This window comes from Rhinatrema bivittatum, chromosome 8 (genome assembly GCF_901001135.1).
Source record: "Rhinatrema bivittatum chromosome 8, aRhiBiv1.1, whole genome shotgun sequence".
NCBI lineage: Eukaryota > Metazoa > Chordata > Amphibia > Gymnophiona > Rhinatrematidae > Rhinatrema > Rhinatrema bivittatum.
The window spans coordinates 129,650,531-129,677,007 of record NC_042622.1 but is presented as its reverse complement, the minus strand read 5'-3'; the positions used below and the strand labels follow the sequence as shown (position 1 = coordinate 129,677,007).

The window sequence follows — 26,477 nt, the reverse complement described above, 5'->3', positions numbered from 1 at the left end:
AAGTCTATTTCTGACTCGCTTTTCCACTGTGGTGGAGAATGATTGCCTGGGTCCAGGTCACAAGGAACAAATGAGTCAATCCATCTCCTGTTCCAAGGGGCCTTTTATGTATTCAGAATCTCCCAGAAAGTTTGGGATTGACTCCCAAAATCTCCCAGAAAGTTTGGGATTGACTCCCAAAATCTCCCAGAAAGTTTGGTAACATTCAGTGATAAAAAAACGGCTTCTCTGCTCCTTAGGAAATGGATCCTTGGACCCTATCAGGATGAGACCCCCACCAGGATAAACCTGGAATCATGTTGCTCCCCTTATTTTAAAAAGACAATTGTTTTTCAGTTCCGTTTTTTTCATTCTTTTTGCCAGCATATTTTAGGGTTTGCAGTCCTGCCTTCTCAAGAGGAATAGCGGCGCCGGCAAAGCCCAGAATACTTAGAAGTGGGAGCTGAAAATTCAGAAATAATAAAAAATAAATAATAAATAATCAGAATAAGTTCTTCCAAAGAGTAATCTTCTCACCTTAGTCAAAGTCTGCCAGGATCTCTTTAAAGCAGCTTGAGGGAGCTCCACGGGTAAAGCGCAGAAAACCCCGGCTGGCTTCATCCAAGAGCGCATGAGCATTGCTTCCACATGTTCATTCTCGCTGCGCGTGGGTCTGTCGGTCTGTCCGTCTCTCACATCCTCATCGACGTCATGGTATCAGTAAATAAAGCGTTAAGAGCAAAGTAAGTTATGGCATGCTGGATCCTGATGTCTTTCTCTGCAAAGAAGTCAGCCCGCCTCTGTTCTCTCACAGGTTCTACTCACATTCTAACTCCCACCAAATTTCTCATGGACCTGAGACACCCAGACTTCAGGGAGTCCACTAGGGTGTCTTTTGAGGATCAGGCTCCCACAATGGAGTGAGAGCCAAAAGAGAGAAAAAAGTAAAAGAAGCTTTACTATGGAAAGAAACTCTTCCACTCTGAAGGCGTTTCTTTGACTATTCTGTCACTCTTGTTCATTTTTGGTCATTTCGATGAGAAAATGCTTGCGGTTATTTTGCTTTTATTTATTTATTTTACTAGTGATTGAAAATGTGTCAAATGATGTATGCCTATCACCCTGTCCTCAAACCGTCTTCTGCTTACCCTTTGCTTCTTAGTTTATTGGAGTAGCTGGAGAGTGACGGGCGTTTTGGAAGTGGAGGGTTAACAAAGTAGGTTGCCCTGTTGACCTATAGATGTGAGGAAGCCAAGCAAGTAAGAGCAGGGAGCAGCTGAGGTCAGGCTAATAGAGGGTGCAGGCCATCATGGGCAGCTGTAGTTGGTCCTGGTTTTCAGTTCTGCTGAATTCTACAGAAATGCCTGGATGCCGTCTGCTTGTGTAGGGTGCTCACCTCTGGCAGGTCAACCTGAACAGACTGACTCAGACCTAGCTCGGCTCCATTGCATGCTTGGAAATGTAGTGTCTACATTTGATAGGGAAATCAGAACTACAATTCCATGCATACAATGGGGAAAAACCAGAACTGGCTCAGCTTGTTCAAGTTGACCTGGATGAGCTAGCAGCACCAGGCATATGTATCTCCCATGTAAAATAAACAGGTGTGATTCACCCAAATTTGAGCCTTAGAAAGATTTTAGAAAGAAAGATATAGGATGATCTTGAGAAATAAAATTATTTAGATTTTATGTTGAAATAGAGCGTAGAAACCCTGTTTCTCCTGGGAAAACCAAATGTATGTCTTTGGAAAACCAAATAAACTCCCTTTACTCAGGGTTTAGACTAGCTCTCATTTGGATCTATTTAATACATTATCATCTTCATTATAATATGTCAGGGATGGCCAACTCTGATCCTCGAGAGCCACAGACAGGCCTGATTTTCAGATTATCCACAATGAATATGTATGAGATAGGCAGTGCATGCAAATCTATCTCATGCATATTCATTATGGATATTCTGAAAACCTAGCCTGTTTGTGGCTCTTGAGGACTGGCGTTGGTCACTCCTGCAATAGGCACAAGCCTCATTATCCCTTTCTAGGATTGCCTCCTGATCCAAGCCAACCCTGGCAAGCTGATCCAGTCCTGGTTTTATCCCCCTTGGCATCTGAACTTGTAGCCCTATCTGTCCTATAAAAATAAGAGAAATTGCTCCCAAAACCACATGGAATATAAACTGGGAGGAATAGGAAAAAAGTGAACAATAAGAAATTTAAAATAAAATAAAAAAAAGAATAATAAAGTGATTACTAAAAATGAAAGAATAAACATGCACATTTTATATAAATATTTAGACATATATACAAGAATGAAAAGCAAAAAAATACAAAAAGAAAAATATAAAAGAATGCAAAATAAAAATTAATCAAAATTTAAAAATGAAAATAAAATAAAAAAAATATATAAAATATTTTAATAAATAGCTAGAAAATTTTCCTCAAAATGAGAAAAAAAACTTTAGTATATGAAGTCACTAGAAGTCTTTTTCATGGGTAAAAATAAAGTTAACTGCAGAAATTGTCCATATGTGGGAAAGTGGATTTTCAATCACTTTCATAATGTGCACAAACTTGGCCACGTAAAAAAGAGGCTTTTGGGGAGGTGATTTATTAGATGTACGCACATACCTTGCATTTCAAAAGCTATTGGCCTGATTTTCAAAAGCATTCACACACTTGAAACTGGGTTGTACATGTGCAAATGCACATTACCATTACCTCCCCAAAAGCCTCTTTTTTACATGGCCAAGTTTGTGCACATTATGAAAGTAAGCTTTTGAAAATTGTTATAATAAATGCCATTGAATTATCAGTAGGTTTTCTCCACATTAAGTGCACTTAACATGGATAAATGGCTTTTGAAAACTGCTACGAAAGTATGTTACATTTACATGTGTAACTCCTTTGAAAATTCACCTGTATGTGCATAGAGAGCATGCTGCTAACACATCTAGCTTTATACATAGTAACATAGTAAATGATGGCAGATAAAAAAACAGAATGATCCATCCAGTCTGCCCAGCAAAGTGTTTAGCTGCTCTAGGCAGTTTACCCTTCTGTTTAGGATTACTTTCTCTAAATGTATGTGTGCATGGTTAGCTGCTTAACAAACTAATTTTCACTTTCAGTTTTGTACTTGAAAGTTGGCTTGTTGTGTGTGGGCTTTAAAGTACAACTACTACTACTTAACCCTTCTATAGCACTATTTTGATATATGCAACACTGTAGAAAAAACATATAAGAGACAGTCCCTGCTCAGTAGAGCTTACAATCTAATCAAGACAAACATACAGAGCAAAAGAGACTTGGAGAATTTCATTTATTAAGACAATGATTAAAAATTGAGGCTGTAAATGGTTCCCTGTCTCACGGAAGTGCAGAGAGGTACTTGCACCGAGGAGGAGTCTCTGGTTCTTATGTGCAAAGCTTGTTTAGTGGGATGCTGGCTCTTGGACCCAGTCTCTATGGATTCTCGGCCAGTCAAGAGGCCTGAGTTGTTGAGAAGCTCTTCAGGCCTTCAATGATTTCTGGTACCAAATGTTGAACGGATCTGGACCTAAATGTGCTGAAGGTAGGCTGTGGAAGTGGTTCTTTTCCCGCATGCATAGGAGTGTGCGTGCATTCTCACCGCATGGCAGTTGCATGTGCAGGGACCTGTGTGCGTAAGGCTGTGGTCTAGACTTGAGCACATACGGCTGTGACCTAGACGAGCATGTATTTGTGTAGAACTTGTGCATCTAAGGCCATGACCTAGACTAGAGCGCGTATTTGCGCAGGTACTTGTGCGCATGAGTGCAACCTAAACTTGAGCGTGTATTTGCACATGTACTTGTGCGTGTACGACCGCAACCTAGTCTTGAGCATGTATTTGTGCGTGTCCTGGAGAGGGGTGTGTGTACACTCTGGTGGCAATGGTGTGCATGCAGGAGGCCGCCTAGAGCCAAGGTTCAGGAGAGCTAGGCGCCAGGGACAAATAGGTCCAAGCATCTTGCTATTTGTGAAGCTTGCCGTCTGATAGCAATTTAGTCCTCACTCTCTCTCAGTTTGTGTCAGCGCTGTTTAGATGCTCAAAGCAATTTGACTCCTACAGCTTTTGCCTATGTTGGGACATCCCGTTGGCTTATGGTGTCTCTGGAGTGGAGTGAAGTGGGAGGAGAGGCAACAGTCAGTTCTCCTCCCTTGTTCCCGAGGGCAGAAGCAACCCCGAGAGAGAGAAGTTGGAGAGAGCAAGTTTGAGCCTATGGGCTCCGGCATAGATCCATCCTCCTCCTCCTAGGTGGAATGTTTCCAGGGCCTGCAGACCTTTCTACAGAGGTGCCCAGCAAAGGCGAAGCAACCTACTATGTAGGGATCGTGTTCTTGGGTCTCCCATTTATCTGACACCATGGGCAAATGCCGCAGGGATGCTGCCCCTGGTAATGTTCAAGGGGGTGTGGATCATGAGACATCGGAGGATTCTGATGGGGAATTGGTTTTCTCACCTGTTGAAGAGGGAGAAATTTCATATGATTGAGAGCTGCTTCGGACTCTGCTCAGATTTTTTCTCAGAGATGTCTTGCTCAGTTTGTTGACTCAGAACCTGAACATGCTCAGCGTGGCCAGTCTGTTGGCTCAGACTCTGAACAAGCTTAGTGTGGTTGAGGTCAATTTTAAGTTAAGCGTCCTGTTTCTTTCTGTTCTGTATTCAATTCAAGAGATATTTGATTTAAAGAAGGTAAATGCAGCTCTCAAGGTTCCCCATTTCCAAATGGAAACTCTGAGTTCCAACTCTGAGGTCCTTCATTGTGGTGGTACGCAAGGAGCATTCTTGGCATCTCTCGCCTTGATAGAGGCATATCTGCCCACAGCCATCAGACTGGAGCACCAGAGATTCCTGAGGTTCATGGTCCTAAGAGAACATTTTCGGTTTCAAGCCTTTCCCTTTGGATTGCAACAGCTCCAACAAAATGATAGTGATGGGGGTGGCCGCATTGCAAAAGGAGGGTGTGTTAGTGCATCCATATCTGGATGACTCGCTCATTCGTATGAAATCAGAGGACCACTGTCGACAATCAGTACAAAATGTACCAAAGCTCTTGAAGTCTCTAGAATGGTTGGTGATCCTAACAACGAACCAATTAGTCCTCTTTCAAACTGGACTATCCAGGAACTCAGTTCAACACGCTGGCAGAGAGAGTGTTTCTCCTGGAGAGAGATTGCTGAAATTGCAGAGTCAGATTAGGCTTCTGCTAGAGCTTTCGGTGCCCATGGTCTGGGACTATTTACAGGTCCTGGGTTCTATGGCATCAACATTGGAATTAATGCATTGGGCGTTCGCACATATGCAGCCTCTGCAGGGGGCTCTTCTGCTGGAATCCGTTATTGAAAGAGTTTCATCTTTCTCTTCCGTTAGAGGGGGTGGCTTACTTAGACCAATCTCATTATGTGTGATGCGGAATTGGAGGTTCCAAATTGGATAATAGTCACCACCGATGCAAGCCTCTCCAGATGGAGGGTGATGTGGCAAGATCAATCGGCCAGTGGTCGAAACAGGAGGCATCATGGTCTATCATTCGGTTAGAGATGAGAGCAGTGCATTTCGCATTGCTTGCCTGTCTGCCAAGGTTACATGGCCATCCAGTATGGATCCTATCAGACAATGTGATGGTGGTGACCTACATCAGTCATCAAGGTGGAAACAAGAATCAGGCAGTGGCTCGAGAGCCTGGGAGTTGATTCTTTGGGCAGAGCAGTAATAGGAGCGGCTGGCAGCATCTCATATCACCGGAGTGAACAATGTTCAGGTGGATTTTCTCAGACAGAGAAAGTTAGACCCTGGGGAATGGGAGCTGTCGGAAGCAGCAATGTGTCTCAATCATGGAAGATGGGTGTATCCCGACCAAAGAGAACACCAAGGCGTCACAGTTTTACAGCCCCTAAATAGAACACGGTATGGAAGAAATCGGAGCTCTGGTGCTGCTGTGGACTCAAGGGATTCTTCTTTTTCTTCCCTCTTTGGCCTCTGGTGGACAAGGAATTATGGTGGATAGAGAAACATCCAGGCGCTCCAGAGTGGCCATATCAACCTTGATTCCCAGATGTAATCAGCATGGCCATAGACGGGCCCCTGAAGTTCAGACATCACTTGACATTTTTCCACCGGGACCCAATATTTTTGGGACAGGGGGTTCACTTCTCTTGCAGCTTTGCTTCTGAGAGGAAATGGCTGAGATAGTGGCGATATTCCAATGTGGTTATTTCCAACTTATTGCAGGCTAGGCGACCTTCTACATCCTTGACGTATGTGCGAATTTAGAGAATCTTCGAGTCCTGGTCTGTGTTAGGATCCCCGGCCTTGTGAGACCACGACTGGGTCCACTTACCTGGGCAGGCAGGAGGCCCGTTCCTGCTCGTTCCGTCACCGCCTCCCACTGCCAATGCCGACCACCGCTACAGCGGCTTGCTCACGCAGCACCTCCACCTGCCGCCGCCAAGTTCTGCATCCTGCTCCCTAGGCACGCGCGTGTGCCTCTGCAGGCAGTTTAAAGGGCCAGTGGCGGGAAAGTTCCCCATGGCCCACGAAGATGATGTCAGGGAGGTTGGGTATATATACCCTGCCCTGCTACCATCACTTTGCCTCAGCAATAGGTCCTGCTCATCCATTGAGTGCAAGTTGTCTGAGCATTCCTGCCTTGTCTCCTGCTTCTGACTCCTGGTTCCAGCGTTCTTGTTACTCGCCTCCAGTCCCTGCCTTGCTCCTCGTCCCTTCGGATTGATCTTCTGGTTCTGACCTTGCTTCGCTTGATTGTGCTTGACCTCCGCCTGCCTTGACTCTTGCCTGGTATCTCGACTCTGCTTGATTTCTGCCTGCTCTGACCTTCTGCCTGTCCTCTTGTCTCTGCTTGTTCGCTGCCTGCCCCAACCTCTGGCCTGTTCCTGTTTCCACTCATCCGCTGCCTGCCTCGACCATTGGCCCATCCGACACTGCTTCAGCTTCTCATCTTACAGTTCCACGCCTTGAGAGACCCGCGCCTAAGTCCTGCCGGCCCTGGTACCAAGGGCTCAACCTGTGGGGAATGAGGGCTGGTATAGGTGAAGGTCCTGTTGGGTCTTCTTCTCCTGAACCGCCTCCCGACAACAAGGACCAACAGGGGCCCTCTCCTGGTGGTAGCTACAACTTCGTCTCGGCTAAAGGGTCCACCTTTCCAACAGTCTGCTTTGACAGAGTGCAGCCTTAGCCTGTTCAGGCTATGGTGTTGCATATTTTGGTTTTCCACAAAAAGGTTCTGGTCAAGAAACTCTCCTTTAACTCTCTGAGAGTCCAGATAGAGAAATTGCATTGTCTCCAGGATAAGGTGCAAGGGTATTCTCTGTCTGCACATCCAGATGTTCTATGGTTTCTTTGGGGAGCTAAGAACTTGCGTCCCCAGGTGTGGAACATATGTCCATCTTGGAATCTGAATCTAGTCCTTAGAGGTCTGTGTGATGCTTGGTTTGAACCACTAAAGAGAGCTACGGTTAATGACTTGACTCTTAAAGTGGTTTTCTTGGTGGCTATTTGTTCATCCAGGAGAGTTTCAGAGCTCCAGATGCTGTCTTGTTGAGATCCCTTCCTACAGATGTCTGATTCGGGGGTATCTTTATGCATGGTGTCTTCTTTTCTGCCTGAGGTACTCTCAGTGTTCCATCTTAGTTAGTCAGTGGAGCTTCCAGATTTCCAGATTTGGATTCCTCTACGCCTCATGTGGGGGAGCTTAGGCTCTTAGATAGGAGGCGTGCATTATTGAGGTATCTGAAGGCCACTTATGATTTCTGTAGATCGGATCACCTCTTTGTACTGTGGAATCATCCAAAGAAGGGAAATAAGTCATCTAAGGCTACAATTGTGCGGTGGCTGAAGGAAGCGATCGAGTCAACTTACGTTTCTAAAGGGTGCCCACTGCTGGGGGTTTAGGGGTGCACTTGACATGTTCTCAAGCGATTTCCTGAGCTGAGTCACAATAGGTGTCTTCGCATGAAAGTTGTTGCGCAGCTACTGGGAAGTCGTTGCATACTTTTGCGAAGATTTATTGCTTAGATGTCGGGGCTCCAGCTTCCATATGCTTTGGTGAGAGTTTTCTACGAGCAGAAATCTCCAGATCTCACCCCGAGTTAAGGGGAGCTTAGGTACATCCCAGGTGTCTGGACTGATCTGGGTATGTACAGGGAAAGGAAAATTGGTTCTTATCTGCTAATTTTCATTCCTGTATTACAACAGATCAGTCCAGAGACCCGCCCATTTACTGGGGAGGAGAGTCTGCCACTTGTACTGTTGCTTTGTATATAGTGTAGAGTTGTTGGAAGTTTTCAATGCTGATCGCTTATGTTAAATTTGGGAAACGAGTTTTCCATTGACATTTTGTGCAACCTCACCTTCTTCCAGCTTGTTGGAGGGGAGGAAGTTTGCTTACTATTTTATGGTTGTTGCTGTCATCTTCTCTTGGGTACAGGTCAATACTGAGGGTCTGAAGATGGCACACTGGGTTATTTCCAATGTCAGTGAAACTTTGTCTCCATCTGCTGGCAGGGAGGCAAAACCCAGGAGTCTGGACTGATCTGTTGTACTACAGGAATGAATATTAGTAGCTTAGAAGCAGTTTTCCTATTGTCAGCATAAAGATGGTATTGAAAATCATGAGAGTAAATTAGAGCATCAAGGGAATTACTATACAGAGAGAAGAGAGCCTAGAATAGAACCCTGAGGTACACCAATTGATAATGAGTTGGCAGTAGAGGAGGATTCACCAGAATAGACACTAGAAGTGTGATGGGAGAGGTAAGAAGATTATAATGTTGTTACATGTACATACTATATATGTTTTAGCCTACAAACCATTCTGTTCTTTTCTTGGGAAGGACGGTATATACTGTAAATACCTGTACATAAATAAATAAGAAGAGAACCAAGACAAGACAGAGTCCTGATATCCAAGTGAGGACAGAATATCAAGGAGTAGGTGGTGATCAGTAGTGTCAAAAGCAGGTCAAGGAAGATAAGATAGGTCAAGGAGAATAAGGACTGAGTAAAGGCCATTGATCTTAGCCATAAAAAGGTCATTGGAGACTTTGGCAAGGGCTGATACTGTGGAATGTAGAGGGCAAAAACCATACTAGAGTGGGTCAAGAATGGCTTGAGATGAAGCAAAGTCAAGACAACAGTGATGAATGGCATGTTCAAGTATTTTTGAAGCAAAAGGGAGATGGGACAATAGTTGGCAGGACAAGTAGGGTCCAGTAAGGGTTTTTGAGGAGTGATGTGATCACAGCATGTTTGAAGGCTGCAGGAACAGTAGCAGTGGAAAGTGATAAAGATGTGAGAGATGGAAGGGTTGGCTGCAGTGGAGATAGAGCTGAGAAACTGGGTGGGAATAGGTTCAGAGGAACAAGTAGTGAGTTTGTAGAAGAAGGGAAGATGGGCAGTTTCCTCCACTGTAACTTCAGAAAAGGAGGGGAGAGAGTGGCAGAGGCCAGGGGAAGGGTAGAGGAAAGAAGTGGACAAGAGGGAGGAAGATGTGACCTGGTTGAGAACTCAAGACTAATTTTATGAGTTTTGTTATGGAAGATGTCAATCATGGTCGGGGCAGAGAGTGAAGGGGAAGAGGGAAGCAAAGGAATTAAGGAGATAATTGAGTATGGCAAAGAGAAAGCAAGGGTTGGATGTAAGAGAGTATGTCAAATGGACGTAATAGTCTTGCTTGGCAAGTGCAATAGCAGACTGGTAGGAGGTCAGCATGACTTTGAAATGTATGAACATTTTAGTCAAAGATGTTCTGCAGAGCAGGCACAGGAACTTTCTAGGCTGGGGTTTACAGGACAGGTAAGGAGAGGGGTAAGAGTGTCTAATGCAGAAGAGAGTATAGTGTTGTAAGAAAAAACTGCTTTGTCAACTGAATCAGACAATGTAGTGGAGGAAAGGAGAGATAAAACAGTAGTGGAGTGGATACAAGGGTTGATAGCTTGGAGATTCCTGAAGGTGTTGGTGGTGACTGGACAAGGCTATGGGAGAGGGTAGTTAAGTATGAAAGTTATCAGATGATGGTCTGAGATAGGAAGAACTAAAGTGGACATCAGTTGGAGGAAAGAACTAGGTCAAGGCAGTGGCAAGGCTAGTGAATAGGGGCAGTAGAGAAGATTTGGAGGTCAAATGAGGAGGTTAAGGAAAGAAGTTTTGAGGCATAAAAGTCAGAGGCGTCATCAACATGGATTTTAAAATCGACAAGAATAAGGGAAGGGTAAGATGGTTGAAGGAAGAAGGAAAGCCAGGAATTAAAATCAGTGAGAAAGGAGGGGGATTTATTAGGGGGTTGATAAATGACAGCTACCTGGAGAGGTAGTAGGATGAATAGGTGGATGGAGTAGGCCTCAAAGGAAGAAAAAGAGTGGGATTGAGATGAAGAAGGGGTTGAAACCTACAGGAGAGGGAGAGTAGCAGTCCAACACCACCACCACAACCTACTGTGTGAGGTGGTAGTGCTGGACTGCAGTTAGGTACCCTACTGAAATATAGCCACTTCCCTGTCCCAGTTACAGAATTGAAGTGAGCAGAAGTCACATTTAGGGAGTCATGGATATTTGAAAAGGAGCCATGATGGATGCAATGAAGTACTCCACACAATGGGTTGGGATACCTAGTGGCTTGTATTTTATTTTGAGGTAGCTATTTACATCAGTAGGAAAATAAAGTTTTTTATAGGAACAAATTACAATTCTTGAGAAAGAGATACTTCCTCTTAGCAGGGGCATCTCCTCTTCATTATGCAGGGAAAACTTGGAAATATCAGGGCTCGGATGCCACCACAGTACTAGCAAGGTTAGCCAGCTGGGGTTCAGGCCATCTCTCATGAGGCGTAGGACTGCTTCCAGTTGAAGGGTACTGCTGGGGAGAATGGGTTATGAGGTCCTGTGGAATCCCCACACTTGCTCCTGACTTCTCTGGCATCTTCTGTCTTAGAATTCTTATCAACAGTTCTTTTAAGGAAACACACTAGAATTATCTATGAAATCCCAGTTAGCTCCCCTCCATAAACAGCGGAATAGGATGGGTCATGGCTCAGCCAACTTTTTGCTCCACATGGTATCAGCAACTAGAAAATTGGGTGTGGGGGGGGGGGGCAGGGGTGGTGGATTGCTTATATGGCCCCCCCCATCGAAAAAGATGTTCCACTGCCCTGACTCCCCTTGAGGGAACGGATCACATATTTATTGTCCCATGATTGCTTTAATTTAGCTCCACTCTATCTCTGTTTTATTCTCCATTACTTTCCTAATTCCTAGCATTTTATTTGCTTTCTTGGCTGTTGCTGCACACTGAGCAGAAGATTTCAATGTAATGACGCCCAGATTCTTTTCCTGAATGGTGACTCCTAATGTGGAACCTTGCATTGTGTAGCTATAATTTGGGTTACTCTTCTCTAAGTGCATCACTTTGCACTTGTCCACATTAAATTTCATATGCCATTTGCATGCCCAGTCTCCCAGTTTTGCAAGGTCCTCTTGAAATTTCTCACACTCCTCTTGTGATTTAACAACTTTGAATAATTTTATGTCACTGGCAAATTTGATCACCTCACTTGTTTCCATTTCCAGGTTGTTTATAAATATATTAAAAAGCAGTGGTTCCTGAACAGATCCCTGGGGCACTCCACTATTCTCCAAGGACAAGCAAGATGGCAGGCCTCACATATGGGGGTGACATCATCTGATGGAACCCAGCATGGAACTTTGATCTCAAAGATTCTAGAGCTTTCAGCTGCTCTACTGAGAATGTGAAGCTGTAGCCCCCTCCCTGTTTCTCAGGCGGAGTCCCTCAGTCTTTCTTTTTCCGCGAAGCTGTGTGGTCGTGGGTTCAGCTTTGCTCTCCTCACAGCTAAGGCTGTGATCCTTCTGGACCTGCAAGCAGCTGTTTTTTTCAGGCAGAGCCTTGGTGTTTTATATTTTGCCTTGTGGTAGTCTATGTTTAATTTGTTTTCTCTCTCTTTCAAGCACCTCTCTATTGGCTGCATGGTGGTCCTTGTGCACTGTGCAGCCGACAGAGGTTTTTCTCCTTAATAAATAATGCAGCATCTGCAGCTTATTGCCTATTCTCTCCTTAACTTTTTGCCTTTGTTAGGTGCTTATTCGGGCTGGCAGTGTGCAGTCTACTATGGTCAGAGTAGGCTGCTGGCCTGACTTACCTGGTTTCCTACCCAGGCAGGAGTTCCAGGAAATTATGTGCAACCGCTGGGTATCAATGGAGGCTCAGACCATGGAGAAATACAGGACCAGATGTTCCCATGGAGAGGAGAGCTCATCCTCCCCACACTCTGGGGAACTAGTCTTTTAGGCAGGTGCTCTGGATGATGTGGCCTCCCCTCCTGCATGTCAGATCAATCTGGTAATTCATCTCCTTCGGACAGAGGGTGAGCAGCAGCCTTGGCGATCAGCTTTGCCTATGCACCATCAGTACCATACACTAAAATTCACCCGGTGTATCTTTAAGTATTTTTTATGCACGGGTGACCCTCTATATACCAGCTCAGCAATGTTAATGATAATAATTTCTCATTCTATATAAAAGATTTTTTTATATCTTCAAAAAAATTTTTAGGATGGCAGGAGATGGTTTCATATATTATATAACACCATCCAGGTGTCAATGTTTTTTCTTTTAATCATTAACACACCTAGTTAGATTGTCATAATATGCACCATCAGTGCCATGCCTGGAATCGATTGCCTGTGCACATGCATGCCAGAGCACTAATGGCCCCAGGAGTGCATTGAGTACCAAGGGTGCAGCGGCTGCCATTGAGCACTGAGGGCATCATTGAGGGCTATGGCTGCCATCAAGCTCCATAAATGCCGTTGAACGGCATGGGTGTCATCGAGTACCATGGCATGGCGGCTGTGACAGCATGGCGCCCTCAATGCCTTCGAGCACCATAAGTACCTTCAGGTGCTTTGGGCATCATAGATGCTAGTGGGTGCCACTGGCACTATCAAGTACCATGGGAGCCACTGAAGCCATCAATGCCATTGAGCAGCATTGTGCCGTTGAGCACTATAGCAAGATGGCCATCAAGCCATTAATGCCACAGATGCTATTGAGCACCATGGGGACAATCGAACACTGTGGGCATAATCGATGGATATTATCAAGCACTATTGATGCCTTTGGGTTGAATTCCATGGACACTGTCGATGCCTTTGGGTCGAGTACCATGGGCATTGGCAAGCTCTGTGATTTCCATCCATTGCCATAAAAGGGGCAAAGTAGCATCATTGGATATGTCCAGATGGGCACCGAAAGTGCCATAAAAAGTCATCTTGTCACACCTGCCATTGAGCGTGCTATCGTTGCCTTTGGCACCATGGAGGCCCTTGACACTGTCAAGAGCCTTGACTGCCTTTGGGCACTAAGGTTGCCCTCACTGCCATTGAGCACCAGGGGCACCATTGGGTCTCCATCAGATGCCTCAATATTGCATGCCTTGGACAGAGGTGCCATGGATGCCATCAAGTGGTGTGGGCAGCTTTCATACCATTGGCCACTTGTTTATTTAGATATCTATTCCACTTTCGCAGCACTTCAAAGTGGATTACATTCAGGTATACTGTAGGTATTTCCCTATCCCCAGAGGGCTTACAATCTAAATTTGTGTCTGAGGCAATGGAGGGTAAAGTGACTTGCCCAAGGTCACAAGGACGACAGCAGGACTCAAACCCTGGTCTCTGGTTCTTAGCCCACTGCTCTAACCACTAGGCTAATCCTCCACACTTGTGGTGCCATTGTCTCCAATCCTGCACATAGGGCACCATTTTCACCCCAAGCACCTGGGCACCGAGTGCCAGGGCTGCTACCATGCACCATGATCACCTTGGAGCACTATGGTTGCTATCACATGCCATGGATGATGTCGAGCACCATGGTCGCCGTCGTATGTCAGACACGTTGATGGGTGCTGGAGGCATCTTCCACGTCTTGAGTGCCACAGGTGTCCTTGTCATTGGGCGATTAAGCATTGTAGGATACCAGCAATGAAGGGGGCACCATGGAAATGCCACCTGCAAAGGGCGCCTCCAAGTGACGTAGGGCGAAACAGCACAGTTGCCCTTGTTTGCACTCTTTGAACACTGCTGCTGCCATAGTGTGTCATCGAGACAGTGGAGCACTGGCAGTGGGGTTGCAATTGGTGAGGGTGTCTATGCCTTCATTCGCACACTGCCGGGGCGCTACTATCACTGTCAGCAGCATGGAGTGCTGGGGTGCTGTGAGTGGCGGCACTACCATATCCCAATATCAAAAAAACTGGTGAAATATGTGATAGAATACCAACAAAATACAGAAAAATCACATATAACAACGTGAACTTATCAAAACGGGCTCACCCTCATATATGAGCAGCTATACATATACGCTGAAACAGCGTTTCAAATCTTTATGCAGTTATTATGAATGTGCTAGCTCGATTTTTATAATTATAGGGTGTCCCTGGTTTTTCTTTTTTATATCCTTTTTTTAAAATCACGTTAACATATGCCGCTAATATAAGCACAGAAGTTTTTTGAAAAAGATGCCCTTTTTTTTGTATAATATAAAAGCTTTAACTCCAATCCAGTGCAATTTAATGAAGGAAAAGTCCACTTATCTTTTCCAAAGAAAACAGTCTAGAGCAAAAAGCTTGTCAGCTTTGCTCTACCGAATGCCCGACACCACTGGTGTTTCGAAAATCTCTTCTTCAGGGGCTTTAGACACTAAAAGAAATATCAAAAGCATGTTAAGCACACACTCCATCGACCATTGCCCAAAAATGTTATCAAAACTTACAAATTAGGAGTCAAAAAGCAAATTCCTATGTTGTACGGCATAGAGTGGGATTCGCCATCTTGTAACTGGTGCATTTAAAGCTGCATACAGCTTCAAATACCGGCCAATCGGATTTAAAACCCGGCAAACAAAGAGATGCTATTGGAAGATTAAACTGCCCTTTAAATCAATGAAGTCCACTCGATGGCTTCGTTCATGCCTCGAGGGAATTCCGTACCAAGTCTGAAAATCCATCTTTGCTCCCTGTAATTCAACAGGGACTTGGTGTCTCCCCCTCTGATATTTTCTGGGAACATATCCAAGAGGGTCCACCGGAGGTCTGAAAAATCATGGCTGGCTAGCAGGCAGTGTTTCACAATTGGTGCTTCCACATTGCCTGTGTTGAGTCTACTTCTATGTTCCCTTAAACGCGTTCTAACAGGTCTCGACGTGCGACCAATGTATAATAGAGGACAAGAACATTGTATCAGATACACAACATGGTGCGAGTCGCAATTAGTAGAAAATTTCTTTTTGTATTCAAATTTGGTAATTGGATCCGTCCAAGTCCCACCAGTCATTGCATTCTGACACATGTCACAATGACCGCAGATTTCGTGATGGCCAATTGTACATGTTTGAAAAGAAGGTGACAGAGCTGCTCTCACTAAATGATTTCTAATATTGTTTCCTCTCTGGAACGAAATTAAGGGTGATTCCTTAAACATAGGGTGAAGTTGAAGGATGTGCCAATGTTTGTGTATACTTTTAACTATGTCTGATGCATGATTGGTAAATTGTAGTACATACACTTCTCGAGACTCAGTTCTCCATCTTTGGTACAATAAAAGTGCCTCTCTCGGAGAATATAGCACCCTTTTGTAAGCCTCTCGGATAACCTGTAGAGGATAGCCTTTCTCAAAAAACCGCTTGGCCAAATCATATGCCTGATGTTTAAAGTCTTTCAAAGATTAACATATTCACCGTAGGTGAAAAACTGGCCCACTGGGAGGCCGTTTTTGAAGGCCCTTGGATGAAAACTCTGGTATTTCAAGAGATTGTTCCTGTTGATGTCCTTCCGATAGAGAGTGGTGCAAATCTGGTTTCCATTTTTGATAATCATAATATCTAAAAAAGATAATTGCTGATTATCCACTTTCGATGTAAATTTCAGGTCACTATCTATTGTATTTAACCAAAGCAGGAAACGCTGCAGGTCTAATGGATCTGATGTCCAAATGAAAAAAAGATCGTCGATGTAACGAATCCATAGGCATACATTCTGAAAAAAGGAGATTTATAAATAATCTGTGTCTCAAGTCTATTCATCACCAGATTTGCAATCGTGGGGGCAACTGAAGACCCCCATTGCTATTCCATGGGTTTGAAGAAAAAATTTCCCTCCAAAGAAGAAATAATTACGCTTCAATACTAACTCTGTTAGCTTTAACAAAAATGATGTTGGAATCCGATGGACCAGAGTGGATAAAGTTTCTTGCACCACATCTAAAGCCACTAAAGACACGTTTGTATATAGTGAAATTACATCCATTGAAACTAATTGTATTTGATGTGACTGGCACCTGGGGGATGCAATTGAATACCAGTTGTGACACCTTACACATGGCTGTGGCATGGTCTGCTAGCCCCATGGGTGCTGCGTCTTTCTGTGCATGTGTGTCGCTGTCGGCTTGATGGAGTACCGCAGCGAAGGTGCCCAGCACTGCTGTTATAGGATGCAGATTTAGCGCAGGTACCACCATTACTAGGTACAGTCTGGCGTGTGTGCATGTGTTCTTCTGGTGCCAGCAGATATCCCAGTAGCCGGTGTGCTGGGAGGTCTTGGCTGAGAATACAATCCTATTCACTCCATTTTGGGATGGATACCATGGTACCTTCCACTTTCAGGAGGGGACAGGACCCTTACGGGCTTCCAACCTCATTGGCTTCTGCTCTGAATCCCCTTTAGGGGGAACCTCCTGGACACATTCCCTCTCCGGTGCGTGATACCGACCAGGGTGATGCTATAGCCTTTGATTTGCATGAATCAGTGCAGCAACGTGGACCATTTGGGTCACTTTCTGGGTTTTCCGGTGCCTGGTTGGCCCTATGGTCCACCTAGGCGTCTACCAGCAACTGTTCTGGTCACCATGAAGACCTCATAGGTCAACAATTGTGCCCGATTATCATCCGGAGAGTGGAAGAGTTTCTGGAATCTAACTGATCTGATTGAACAATGCACTCTCCCCCCCCCCACCTTGGGGGTGAGAGGTCTGACTTTTGACTTTGAGAGGTGTCTTCAGTAGGTTCCCTCTCAGTGCCTTGCTTTCTGTTCAAAGAATGGATTGTTTTTCACATCCCATCCTCCAGGTTGGCTTAGCTTCTGAGAGGCAGCTGCCCTCTGGTTTCACACAGGATCCGAAAACCGCCCATCAGGAGCTCTTGCTTCCCCGTTGCACTATTGCGCAGCGGGGGTGTCTTGTGGTGGGCAATGAGCTACCCAGATCAAGAATCCTTATAGAGTCGGAGATTCCCTCTCCTGGAAATCTACTCCCCAGTAGCAGATGAGGATTCCTCTTGCATGGGTGGAGTGCTTCTTTGGATACCTGCTGAGCACAATCTACATAGTTTCATTTCATGCCACTTCTACTCTTTGATGTTGAGTTGGGTGGCACTCTATTTCTAAGCAGAGGTTTCTCCTCCCTCTATTTCTTCACTGGCAGATTTGCCTTCCGACAGCTCACTCTATCTTGGGCAACTTGGATCAGGGATGGAGGATCAGGCAAAAGCGGCTCCCCACCCATATTGCAGTTACTTGCGGGCTCTTTTCTCCTCTTTTAGAGATGACCCTGTTGGTAGACTCGTTCGTTGGTAGACAAGGCAGTCCTTATCCATGTGGTCGGTTCTGCTGATGTGCCACGTAGTTATTAGTTGGAAAAATGGGTAATCTTGGTCCATAGGTTTGATACCTAGTCTCAGTTGGTGAGCAATCTGCTCCACAGATCAGACTGTTCCTTCTCTGGTTCCCAAATCAGTGAGGAAGTCCTCTTCCACAGGGGCTGCCTCTTGCAGCTTTCCTGCTTTTGCTCTCAACAGAGAGATTTATGGACTTCTTCCTCAGGTTGTTCTCATCTTGCTGAAGTCTAGGACTCTCAGTATCTTTACTGAGGGGAGATGGGCCCTGTGGACTGTATCTGCCTCAGCGGCAAAGCCTTGCTGGGATTGGCAGGGGGTTCGTATAGTTGGAAAGTCTCCCATATGTATTTTTTACAAGCTAGAGGCTGTACCCTTTGTCCAGCAGCCCAGGGGTCTGCCTCCTTGTGTTGTTGTTATAATTCTTCCCTGTCCGGGCAGTCTCTCCACCTTCCTTTCATTTCTTTAGCAGCCCAGGGGCTGCCGCCTTTCTCAATTTGCGGCTGGAGCTGTGCTGCCATCTCCCAAGGCCGCCGACATGTTTTCCACTTTTGGCGGCAGGAGACGTGCTATTTTTATCTTCAGCGGTTGGGGGCCACCAGCGTTGTCACAGCGTGGTAGGAGTCGTGCTGCAACACCCAGTGCGGTCCGGAGCCGTGTTGCTGCATTCTTTTGTGGCTCAGAGGCCACCAACGTACCTGGGGCCTTCTGGGAAAAGAGGGCCTGAAGCCCCAGACTTTCCTGCGGCAGGGAGCTGCCCTTCCTCCATCTTCAGCTGCAAGGGAGCCGCTTCCGGTGTCAAGTCCTGCCCTGAGGCCTTTCTTCAGCTTCTTCAGCATTCGGTGTGTAGCAGGGCCGCTGTCCAGGGTCCTGCACAGCTTCCTCCTTCCTCCTAGGGGGCGAGGCCGGCTTTTCTCTCCCTATTTAAAGGAACAGCATGGGAGTGGTGCACTGCTGATGTCATCAATGGATCCGCCTCTTCTGCAGTATAAAAGGCTTCAAGCTTCATTCCTTCCTTGCCTTCGCAAGGAGCTAGTCCTCATTAGGACTCTCGTCTTCCAGCTTCTCAAGGCTTTCGTTCCATGTGGGATCCCCCTTGTCTCTGACTACTTGTTCTTCGTTCCTTGGTCTCTTGTCTCGTCAAGCTTCTGTGCTCCAGATGTCTTCACGTAACCTGACCTTCATCGCCAGATGTCTTCACGTAACCTGCCTTCGTTATCACGAATGAACTCTATCCTAAAACTTGTTCCGTCGGTGTGGTCCGCACCTGGCCTTGATTGGCTGTGGAGGGCGCCCCTCGGAGCAGGCCTTATCGGAGTCTTCGTTCAGAATCTTCTAACAGTCTGTATTGGGAACCATCACTGTGGTCCACAACCAGCCAGGCTTGGCTGGCTTCCTAGACAGTATTGTGGACACTGTGACTCTGAGTCCTCCTATTTTTAACCTATCTGAGCCCTGCCTCTGAACACCTTCTTCAACCTATCTGAGCCCTGCCTTAGACCACCTTCTTCAATCTATCTGAGCCCTGCCTCAGACCACCTTCTTTAATCTATCTGAGTCCTGCCTCAGACCACTTTTCCTACCGACCAAACTTATCTCACCTTCTCAACCTGAGTTCATCTACCTTCAATCAAGTACCCATGAAGCCCTCTCATTTCCAGTCTTCATCTAAATGTCTTCATCCGATGACCACCATTCGCCCTGTTGCAGTTGCTGCTCTGTGCGGCAGGTCTGAAAGGGCTAGGAGTAGTCGGAGGACCACTCATGAGACCAACATTGCATTGTTTGGATCTCTTCTGCTGCGTATAGGTGCGTCGGTGGTCAAGGTCAATCTTATCAGCCTACACTTGGACGCGTCTCACCTGCTGCGGTGCTTGCTGGAGCTCCTCTACAGCTGCGTCGTCGCCCGAGGGCACACGTTCCACCAGAGATGGGTCCGCTACCGGCGGTCCCACAACAGTTGTTCACCTTATCTGACTTTCAGTCAGACAGTCCAGGAGGAAACCCGTGGTTGCATGGGAGTGGTCATCGCATATACCTTCACAGAAGAGTATATGATCCTTTCCCTGCTTTGGCTAGTTCACTGGCTGAGGTGCTTCCCTTTCGCCTGGCATCATTCAGCTGAATTTTGGCAGTGTCTCAGTGCCCTGCTCAGCATCTTGGTGTGGGGCTCCCTGAGGAAGAGTAGCCCTTCATGCCTCAGCACTCGGGGGTTTTATCCCATCTAACTTTGGAAGTCAGATCTTGCACTTGTAGTGTCTGCTGCAGACCCAGATACTTCTTGATGCTACTTCTCTGGATGAACATGTGGATTACATGCTTGCTGTTCCTTTTGGACATACTGTAGGCATTGCTCTGCATGCCCAATCCTTCTTGTTATTCAGTTGATGATAAACCGCAGTTTTCTTCTGCTGGGCTCTCCAGTCCCATCTCATTTTCAGTTGTCTTGTGACTCATACACACAAAAAAATCTTTGCAGTCTTGATCCAAGTACTTTTTTCTCTTGTACTTGGAAATTTGTGCCTCTGCTGTACCCTCTGGTCCTAGGCCTACTGGTGCTAGTCAGAGTTCACTCTTAGGAAGCTCTTGACTGTGTTCATTTTAGTGTGACTTAGTGGGCTTCTTGCCCCTTGCTCGCATTCAGTCCCTGTCTTCAGACACCTTGCTGAGTATCGGAGTTTGTCCAGTCTCTTTGAGGTGAAATACCCAACTCTTTTCCCTCCTAGAGCCTTTATGGGTCGGCTGCTTCACCAAAAAAGGGAGGAAAATGGTGATGCTTTCCCCCATTTTTCCTGTTTTCCAGCAGCCTCTAGCTTGGGAATCACCCATGTGTGAGGCCTGACATCCTGACTGCCCTCGGAGAAAACAGAGTTGCTTACCTGTAACGGGTGTTCTGTGAGGACAGCAGGATGTCAGTCCTCACGAAACTCGCCTGCCTCCCCTGGGAGTTGTTTTTTCCATGTATCTGCTGTATCATGGTCTGAGGGACTCTTCCTGAGAGACGGGGAAGGGACTACAGCTGCACAAGCTCAGTAGAGCAAGGTGGAAGCTCTAGAATTTATGAAATCGAAGTTCTGTGCCGGGCTCCATTGGATGATGCCATCCCCATCTATGAGGGCTGACATCCTGCTGTCCTTGGAGAACACCTGTTACAGGTAAGCAACTCTGCTTTCACCTTTCTCCATAGGGAAAATTTAACATTTAGTCCTTCTCTCTGTTTCTATCTTTTAGTCAGTTTGCAATCCACAATAGGACACTGCCCTCTATCCCATAACTATTTAATTTCCTAAGAAGTCTCTCATGAGGAAATTTATCAAATGCTTTCTGATCCTTTTTTAAAACATGGCGTTACATTGGCAATTCTTCAGTTTTCAGGTACCATAGACGATTTTAATGGCAGTTTACAATTTACTAATAACAGGACCTTGGAGTCCTTGTGGACAAAAAATTGAAAATCTTCTGCTTGGTGTGCAGCAGCGGTTAAAAAAAGCAAATAGAATGTTAGGAATGATTTAAAAAAAAAAAAAAAAAAAAGAAAAGAAAAGAAAACGGAAAATACAATGTTGCCTCTGTATCGAGCCAGGGTGTGACCATTCCTTGAGTACTGTGTGCAGTTCTGGTTGCTCCATCTCAAGAACGATATAGCGGAACTGGAAAAGGTGCAGAGGAGGGCAACCAAAATGATAAAGGGAATGGAACCTCTCTCCTATGATGAGAGGCCTCGCAGACTTGGAAAAGAGATGGCAAAGAGGGAACATGATAGAAGTTTATAAAACCATGAGTGGGACAGCATGGATAAATGAAGGACGGTTATTTACCCTTTCAAATAATACAAAAACAAGGGGACACTCCATGAAACTAACAACCAGCAGATTCAAAACAGATTGTAGAAAGGACTTTTGCAGTCAGAGCATTTTCAAGCTGTGGAATCTGTTGCCAGCGGATGTAGTCAAGGCAACTAGCATAGAGGGATTTAAAAACGGTTTGGACAAGTTCCTGGAGGAAAAAATCCATTACACAGCCAGGTAGACTAAAAGTAGCTATTACTATCCCTGGGAGTGAGTAAGAGGAATTGGACTACTTCATGGGATTTGCCAGGCACCTGTGACCCGGATTGGCCACTGTCAGAGGCAGAATGCTGGGCTCACTCGATCTTGGTCAGACCCGGCCTGGCAATCCTTATGTTCTTATAGTTCCCAGTTACTGTGTACAGGCAGTGGCCCTTGGCCATCCGATTTGTTATCTTTTTGCAGAGGGAGTATAAGCACAGAGCAGAACTTGAGGAGTGGCTGGTATGGGGCTCATCTTGGTTGTCAAGATTTTAGTCAGTGCTTAAAACAACAATCGGTAATGATGCTGCCTCCTCATCCAATGTAGAAAGTAAAGTTAGCCTCACTGTGGGGTGGAAATGTTTTATTTTTAAGTGCTCCAGGTAATCAACCCAGGACATATCTCAAAAAGCCATCCTCTCCCAAGGTAGCAGATAATGTGTCTTTTCATGCTTTAAAAAAAGCAAAGAAATGGAGTGCTCTGCCACCAGTAGACATCCTGCCCTCCCTCTTCCCCTCTCCCACCCCTTCCCTTCTGGTTTCCTTGTAGCTAAAGGACACACATTTTCAAATTACTTTTGTTTGTATTTTCCCCTCCTCAGACACTGGTTTTATTTTTTTTTCTCTTTGCCACCCAGGATGACTTTCTTTTTCACACACCCCACTGCTGCATGTGTCCATGTTCACGCTGCACTCCTCCCCCTCCACTGCCACTGCTCTTCCTCACACTATGGGCCTTTTTCTAGTCCACGTCCAAGCCATCAACACCATGCTTTTTATTTTACCACACCTGGTTCTCTCCAGTGAAAAGGCCTGGCATATACCTATTCTTTTAACAGCAATACTATAATTCCATGGGTCACAATTTGCAAGCATTTCCAACCTACTCAAAACTCTGTATGGGTGGGGGAAGAGTTTGGAGCTTCCAAGCATGTGGGGAGCTCCATGTGTTGCAAGGAATTATGGGTAATGTATGTAAGCATCACTGCTGACTTTATCTAGGGATACTTTGATTTTCACTGCTAGAATGATGACATGTGAATGGACCTGTGGTGGAGGTCCTACTCTCACGAAGCTCCTGTCCCCATCAGTTAACGTCTCGGTGAACCTGACCTGTGAGTTGTGTGTAAAGCCTGACTGGGTATGTGCACACTGGTGAAACAGAAGCACGTCTTCATCTTTCTTTCATGCCCCTGAACCTGATCCAAAGCCATTGACTATAATAAGATAGATACACAAGGCCCACGGAGCTTCAGCTGTTATGCCCACCCTTTTTGTCTGAGAAGTCCTATTCCCTGCCACCAGACATTTCAGTCCCTGTAGCCAAAGAACAGTAGTTAAAAAGTACTGTTTCAAAGCTGCACCCTCTTCCTTTCTTGCCATTTGTGCAGAATAGCAGATTAACTCTGCACTCCCCTGCAGCCCTTGGTGACTCTCAGTTCTCCTCAGGCTGAGAGATTCGGTGCTTCATTTCAGTGTTGCACCGTTTCCATCGTCTCCTTTATGACCTAGAACTCCCTTTCTTGAATTTGAGCTCCCCATGTAGACACGTCACTGCTCCAGACTGATCCAGCGTGCTCTCTCTCTAACCTGTAACCACTCGCACATGCAGGACTGATGCCTGCAGTACTTCCTATGGTGACGGCTCACCTTCTCTGGTCCCCCTACTCTCAGGACCTGTAGCGGCACCACTCACATCCTTGGTGGATTATGAAGGTGGTCCTCATTTTTCAAACCTTGTCCATCTGAAGCTTTATTTTTTTGTAGCAATGCTTCGATGCAATTTTATTTACAGGTTTAGTTATGAGGGATTTCAAATATTAAAGTCACCTCAAAATGACCACTGTTATGCCTCTGAGCAGTTCTCCCCCTTCTCAGAAGTGTGCGGTGCATATAGCGAGAAGGGATGGAGAGAGTTAGTGAGGTGTCTGTTGGTGACATGCAACATAGCAGGCACCATTTGGAAACTGCAAGTTTTTAAATCCTAACGAACAAAACTGTAAAAAGAAAAAAAAACAAACATTCAAAAAATGTGTTGGGGCTGGTTTACAGCCCAATTCATTCATAGTGGCATGCCACTGATGGATAAGGTGCGGTAAACATGGGGCCTCATTGAAACAAACCAGTACCCTTCTGTTAAGGTTCTTATTTTGGTTGCTGCTCAACCCGAGGTAAAGGAACTGGGAGGGGAGAGTATCACTTAAAAATCCCGTTGATGTTTCTGCGCCAGTGGAAATTCAGACTCGTAGAGCACACACACAGTCAGTTTCCTAGTCCATAATGCTTTTCTAAATTTCCTGTGTACCCAATTAATCACTTTCCCCACCATGGGTCACCTGAATCCATGAGCCGGTAAAAAGAGAATATCAACCAACTTCAGAGGTCACGTAGGCTAGGAAGTGCGCGTAGGTGGTTCCCCTTTCTTCTGTCACCCTAATCAACGTTACTGGTAGGGTCCAATAGCTGTATACTGGAACAGTAAATGATGACTTTCACTAAACTCTGACTCAGTCTTGGGGGAGGGAGGGCAACTGAAGTAACCAGCCTTTTCCGAGACGTTGTCGGTTTGCCTGAGAGCCGCCGTGCATACGATGGAATACGTAACTCATAGGAGAGTGCTGCCAAGCCCATGGGGATTACTCACCCTCCTCTCCTCCCTTCTTCCCCTCCAGGTTCCACTCACATCCTCACCCCACAGAAGCTCCTGGATGCGCTGAAGAAAATGAATAAAACAGACGAAGAGATCAGCGGTTAAGCGCTTCCCTCCCAGGGCTCCACGCAGCCCCCTTTCCCATCCCAAAGGTTTATGTGGCCCATCGCTCCATCAAACAACCCCCCCACCCCCTTCCTAGTGCCTCTCAGCCTCTTTGTGTCCATGGAAAACCCACCCCCTTTCAGTTTCTAAAAAAAAAAAAAAAAGAAGAAGAAAAATCTGCAATGTGAATCTAATGCATATACTGTGTTGTTAAATGCAAAGAAAAGTCTTTTCCCTATTGTTGCTATAGTCTTCTTTGGATGAATGGATGCAAACAACTATTTATATGTGACCCTGTAACAGGAATGCCTGCAATGAAAATAGCTAAAATCATTTTGATTTGTTACTGTGCATTTACTGTAGATTTTATGTTCAAGGAGGAATACGTTGAGCTTGGGACTGTTCATTTCTTTATGCACACCCCTGCATGCACCCACCTGGGCCTCATCTCCTCTGATTTCCTGCCCAAATCCTTTCCACATAGCTCCATGTCAAAAGAACAGTCCCCACCCCTTCCCACTGCATGGTACTGGGGACCTGCTTTTCTTAGAGAAATCAAAAGCACATCTCCCAGCCTGCAATGGGGGTACAGCCTGGGCTGGCTCAGCTCTGGCCTTTTGAACATAAGAGCAGGGGGTGACAGGCCTGCAGCACAAGTGGATTGCTGTTGGGGGAAGGCAAATGGGATTAAGGTTTCAATCCTTGCATCCCTCCCCTCTTGGCGAGTATACTGCCTTGCTAGAGTTGTCATGCAAGCCCCCATGAATGGTAGAAGAATTTGCAAAGCACTGGTAGAACAGCAAAAGCAGGACTCCGAGGCAGGCTGGGATTTCTCACTGGGCCCGTGCCTAAGGCTGCCTGCTCAGTTTGGGTGGCCCTTGTCTGTCGATAGGCTGCCACTCAGCTAACTCCGTGCCTGAATGTTGCATTGGAGGGAGGGCTGCCCTTTGATTGTGGCAGTGAGAGAGAGAACTAAGAGAGCCACTATCTTCGGAAGGAACCCCCTTCAGCTTCCTGAGGGGGTGCCAGCAAGGGGATAAGGCACTGAAGATCCCGCAACTAGCAGTGTACATAAGGCCCTGATCATAGGGCCTTATGTACTAAACTTTTTTTTCCCCATAAACACAACATGGGAGAAACCTTTTGTAAAAAGGCCCCTTAATTAGTAGCATTAATAGTAGCTGTTCTAAGAAATAGTGATTGAGTGATTAATTAGGGTGAGGGAGTCAACCGTATCCAAAGTATGCAGATTAGTCACCTAATTCCTTGCCACTTGATCATTCTATATCTTCCTATCTCAAATATTCCGGATTCTGTGATCTTATTCCTTATTTTCTGATTAGGAGAAGCAAAACTACATATCCTGGAATCCTTTAAGATGGGTGTATAAAAAAAAAACAACACCCAGTACTGAGCTAGAGGTTTAATGATGGAGAAGACAGGGAGCAGAGTTAAAAAGCCAGGACAACCCCTAACATTTCCTCCTGCAAGTTGCCCCCTTCTGAACATTCCTTTAATTTTTAATGTATCGTGTCAAATGTCAATTGTTCGTGAGAGAAAAAAGATCACCAGGAGCCATTTCTATTTCAGTATTGACGTGAAAATGATAACAATATATATTTTAAAAAACTGCTGTTTTCCACTCACCCTGTCCCTGCTCTTCTTTGCCCCACTTTAATTCATGCTTTCGTTGTCCCGTTGTGACCCAGTTTTGACTGTGAATGTTGCTTTCCACAATCCCCAAGTCCCAGTATTTCTTTTTGCCTTGAGGATCATATGTAAAATACTAATTCTGTAGATGTGATGTCTTAAGCTCAGTGTTGTAGTTTGTGAAACTTCCAGTTTATTTTTGGACTTCAGTCTGGGATCACTACTTCAACCAGCTCAATCCCCATCCTGATTTTGGCTCCTCCCTCCCATAGAGCTGTAGTTCTGATTTCCCAAAGAAAAGTGTGAACTACATCTCCCAGCATG

General features: G+C 45.6%; 1 protein-coding gene across 3 annotated transcripts in view; it reads left to right on the top strand.

The window, feature by feature from the left end:
• STXBP1 (syntaxin binding protein 1) overlaps positions 1-25,978 on the top strand; it is a 128,803-nt gene extending 102,825 nt beyond the window's left edge. For 2 of the 3 annotated variants that reach the window (XM_029612836.1, XM_029612835.1), the window contains one exon: positions 24,421-25,978. In XM_029612836.1, coding sequence (XP_029468696.1) covers positions 24,421-24,478 — 58 coding nt within the window. In that variant the 3' untranslated portion in view covers positions 24,479-25,978. Of the gene's footprint in view, positions 1-793; positions 924-24,420 lie in introns of all 3 variants that reach the window. The other variant, XM_029612834.1, reaches the window with a different exon arrangement.
• Positions 25,979-26,477: the final 499 nt, after the last annotated feature.